The sequence below is a fragment of the Otolemur garnettii genome, unplaced genomic scaffold, assembly GCF_000181295.1.
Source record: "Otolemur garnettii isolate 467f Iridium unplaced genomic scaffold, OtoGar3 scaffold00211, whole genome shotgun sequence".
Classification (NCBI taxonomy): Eukaryota; Metazoa; Chordata; class Mammalia; order Primates; family Galagidae; genus Otolemur; species Otolemur garnettii.
Window position 1 is genome coordinate 1176425 of NW_003852606.1, and position 4129 is coordinate 1180553.

Here is a 4129-nt window from a genome sequence, read left to right on the forward strand (position 1 = left end):
ACTCTGTCTCCCCAAAAAAAGTTTACTTAGAACCAGGCCTAGCCTTCCATGAGTAAACTCATTTGGAAGGTAGGAAGGACCCTGTTTATTCCCATGTTTGAGGCACAGTGGGTCTGTCCCCTTCTCCTACCTGGCTTGCTGGAGCTAAGCTTTTTGTCTCAAGTGAGTGGCTTCCCTGTGCCCATGTCCTCTACACAGCCTGGTGGCTCATCATCATGGTCATGTTGGAGATCCTTCTGACCATTAGTCTCCATCATTGTTAGAGCTGGGTGTACAGCTCGGTAGCCTGAGGCAGTCTCAGCTGTAGCACTACCCAGGCACCTTCGTGTGCCAGGCAGGACCAAGCATGGGACACACCTTCACTCCTGCCACCCTCACACCCTGCCTGGCACATTGTACCACTCCATAAACATTTGATCCTCATTATTCTCCTGGATCTGAAGCCCATGTCCACTGTGCCAGGACATAGTCTGGCATGCATTATATAATAAACATCATGTGGCCAGCAGGTATCACTCAGTGAACACTTAACTAGGTACTAGGCTCACAGTTATATATTGGGTAATCCTTGCAGGAGTGCCCCACCAAGGCAGGGTCATCATTGTTAGTCTATTTTACAGATGAGGAAACAGGCTGGGATAGGTCACAGTGCTTACTACAAGTCACAGAGGTGACAGAAATGGGGTTTGGGCCCTGGCCCTTTGGCTTCAACTAAACTGTTGACCATTCTACTGCCAAGGAACACCCAGTCCTAAAATGGCTACACAGGAAATTACCTATGTGTTCTGTAGTAGTGAAGGGACAAGCCACAGAATGCTGTAAAAACAACTAAAGGTTTTCACCCAGGTAGTCCCCAATCTCTGCCAGTGATGTCAGCAGGTGTCCTGTGTGGGCCTCTGTTTGCCCACCTGTGAAAGCCCCCAGGTGGTACAGACTTCCAGCCTCAGGCTTAGCCCCTGCTTGCTACTTCAGGCCTATGAGAAGCAGCGAGGTGCCCAGCGGGATGAGCAGAAGGAGCTGCAAAAGGCAGCGGCCCAAGACCACGTGCGTGGCTTCCTAGAGAAGGAGGCAACCATTGTGAGCCGTCCCCTCAACCCCTTTACTGCCAAGGCTCCCACCGGGACTGGCCCAGGTGAGTAGGAATAGACTTATTGTGGGTGGGGCCCTATGTGCTGTCCAGGGTTCGGCATCTAACCCATTTCTCCCTTCCCCACAGATGATGCCCAGCCTGGACCCAGTGCGGGACCCCCAGGAAAGGACAAGGACAAAGTGCTGCCCAGCTTCTGGATCCCCTCCTTGACTCCCGAGGCCAAGGCCACCAAACTGGAGAAGCCAGTAAGCCCCCTCAGCAGCACTGTATCCACTTTACCAGGGAGGGCCAGGGTGCTTAGTACCCTGAGGCTCCCTTCTCCCTCCACTTAGCACTAACCTGCTGACCCTCCCTGTCTTGGCAGTCACGCATAGTCACCTGCCCCATGTCTGGGAAACCACTGCGCATGTCGGACCTGACGCCGGTGCGCTTCACACCTCTGGACAGCTCCGTGGACCGTGTGGGGCTCATCACGCGCAGTGAACGCTACGTGTGTGCTGTGACCCGCGATAGCCTGAGCAATGCCACTCCATGTGCTGTGCTGCGGCCCTCGTGAGTCCCCTGTGGAAGGGAAATAGGGGAGAACCCAAGACAGGCGTGGCAGGGCTGGGCATGGGGGATGCCCCACCCCCCAAACAGTCTCTGATCAGAATTCCCACCTTCACGTTCTACAGTGGGGCTGTGGTCACCCTTGAGTGCGTGGAGAAGCTGATTCGGAAGGACATGGTGGACCCAGTGACTGGTGACAAGCTCACAGATCGTGACATCATCGTGCTACAGCGGGTGAGCTGCCTGCTTAGTCCCTTCCCTCCCCCCATGCCCACTCCTCACCCCTCCCCTCACCTCTCCCCAGGCCTGCACCCTTTCTGGGCCCTGCTCTTCTGGGGTTCCTTCCTTTTTTGCGCTCTCTCCCCTACTCCTGATTTTTCTGAGTCAGTATGCAGCTTCACCTTGATCCCTCACTGCCACCTGGAGCCCCAGCCCACCTCCATCTCATCTTTCTTCCCACTTTTCCTAGGGTGGCACGGGCTTTGCAGGCTCTGGAGTGAAGCTGCAGGCTGAGAAGTCACGGCCAGTGATGCAGGCCTGAGTGTGCGCAGGGGAGACCAAATAAACAGGCTCAGGTGCATGTGGATGTGGAGTCTTCATTCCTGAGGAAGTCGTGTCACCAAGCTGTTCCCATTGTGGGCAGGCCGGAGTTTGAAAAAGTGGGCTAAGCATACTGACTGTGGCTTCACTAAGAGCAAAATCTGAATTGAATGCAAGGACAGTGCATTAAAATTGGCCAGAAGTCAAAGTCTGAGCTGTGGCAGTGTGAGGGCTCCACTTTAATGGGCTAAATAGAAATTCCCCCAGAGCCCTTTGTCAGGATCCCTGAGTTATGACAAGTTTGCAGCACGTGAGATGTTCAGGAGTACGTCTTCTGAAGTCAAGTGTAATAAGGCTCACAAGTTGTATGAGAGGAGCACAGCAGCACCCAGTCCAGAAAGGGTGCGTGGGGGATACCCCTCCCCCACATCTGACTGCTGGAGGGTGGAAAGGAAGAGGAAACCACAGTGCAAAGGCCCAGAGGCAGCAAAGTGCTGTGCAGACCTAAGAGCAAAGGAGGGGGAGGCAGGGAGCCCTTAAAGCTTTGTTACCGTGTTCCCCCGAAAATAAAACCTACCCAAAAAATAACCCCTTGCAGGATTTCTGTGCCTCACCCAGATAATAAGACCTAGTGATGGGCGTGGCCATGCATTTCAGAGCTGTACTTAAAAATAAGAGGCATCCCCTGAAAATAAGCCTTACTGTGTCTTCTTGAGAAAAAATAAATATAAGACAGTATCTTATTTTCAGGGAAACACAGTAATAACCATTTATTCACAACAGCATTCCCTGGGTAAGGTGCAGAACTAGAACACACTCAAGCAAGTTTTAAAAAATAAAGACTTGGGGTGGTGCCTGTGGCTCAAAGGAGTAGGGTGGCGACCCCATATGCCAGAAGTGGCAGGTTCAAACCCAGCCCTGGCCAAAAACTGCAAAAAAAAAAAAAAATAATAAAGACTCAACTGTCCTGACTCAGTGAACGGTGACACTTAGATCCTGTCATCCTTGCCCCCTAGGGAGCGCTCCAAATTTGGCATTTGCACTCACAGGCACTTGTGGAACTTTTCTATGGTCCCTAAGAGCCCTCACACCCCGCTCCTGGGCCCCCATCCCTTGGAAACTGGCTTGTTACTCCTGGGATCCATTGCAACCTAGGCCTGCCACAAGCTATTAATCTACAGCCTTCTAGTGCCCTCTTCACAGCCCTGTAAGAGGAATATGCCTATGCATTTCACAGAATGGGCCACGTAGGTTGAAAAAGCACAGCTTGTGCATAGTTAAACCTGCTGAAGGGAGTGGCAGAAGCCAAGTTCACCTGGGGGGCCAATTGCCTTTGGAGACACACACACCCGCCAGTCCCATGCTTCTCTCATCCCCTGTCCTGTACTTCTTTCAGTTATACCCCTTACTATTACCCCACTGACCCCTCCCCCCAGCAAGTCTATTCCATCCCTTTCTACCCAGGGGGCTTCACGTCATGCCCTCCTTCCTTAACCATTCCTGATCTTGTCCTCTTTCCTACAGCCCCAGCTACCCCTGAATCTCTCCAGTTTCCTCTCAGCCCCCTGAGAGCCCCAGTCTTGTTCATCTGTGGCATTGACCACTCTGCCCCTGATAGAAATTAGAAGAGGCTCTAAGCTGGGTGCTGTGGCTCATGCTGGTAATCCTACCACTCTGGGAGGCTGAGGCAAGTGGATTGCCTGAGCTCACAGGTTCCAGACCAGCTTGAGCAAAAGAGAGACCCCACCTCTAAAAATAGCAGGCATTATGGTGGGCACCTGTAGTCCCAGCTACTTGGGAGGCTGAAGCAAGAGACTCACTTGAGCCCAAGAGTTTGAGGTTGCTGTGAGCTCTACCCAGAGCGACAAGTGAAACTCTGTATCAAAAAAAAAAAAAAAAAAAGGCAGTGCTTGTGGGTCAATGGGTAGGGCATGGCCCCAGCCAAACTGT

General features: G+C 52.5%; 1 protein-coding gene across 2 annotated transcripts in view; it reads left to right on the forward strand.

Moving 5' to 3' along the window:
• Positions 1 to 2219, forward strand: part of NOSIP (nitric oxide synthase interacting protein) — a 27810-nt gene extending 25591 nt beyond the window's left edge. The window contains exons 5-9 of one of the 2 annotated variants that reach the window (XM_003801482.3): positions 973 to 1132; positions 1217 to 1335; positions 1455 to 1642; positions 1765 to 1873; positions 2109 to 2219. In XM_003801482.3, coding sequence (XP_003801530.1) covers positions 973 to 1132; positions 1217 to 1335; positions 1455 to 1642; positions 1765 to 1873; positions 2109 to 2180 — 648 coding nt within the window. In that variant the 3' untranslated portion in view covers positions 2181 to 2219. The remainder of the gene's footprint in view (positions 1 to 972; positions 1133 to 1216; positions 1336 to 1454; positions 1643 to 1764; positions 1874 to 2108) is intronic. The other variant, XM_012812572.2, reaches the window with a different exon arrangement.
• Positions 2220 to 4129: the final 1910 nt, after the last annotated feature.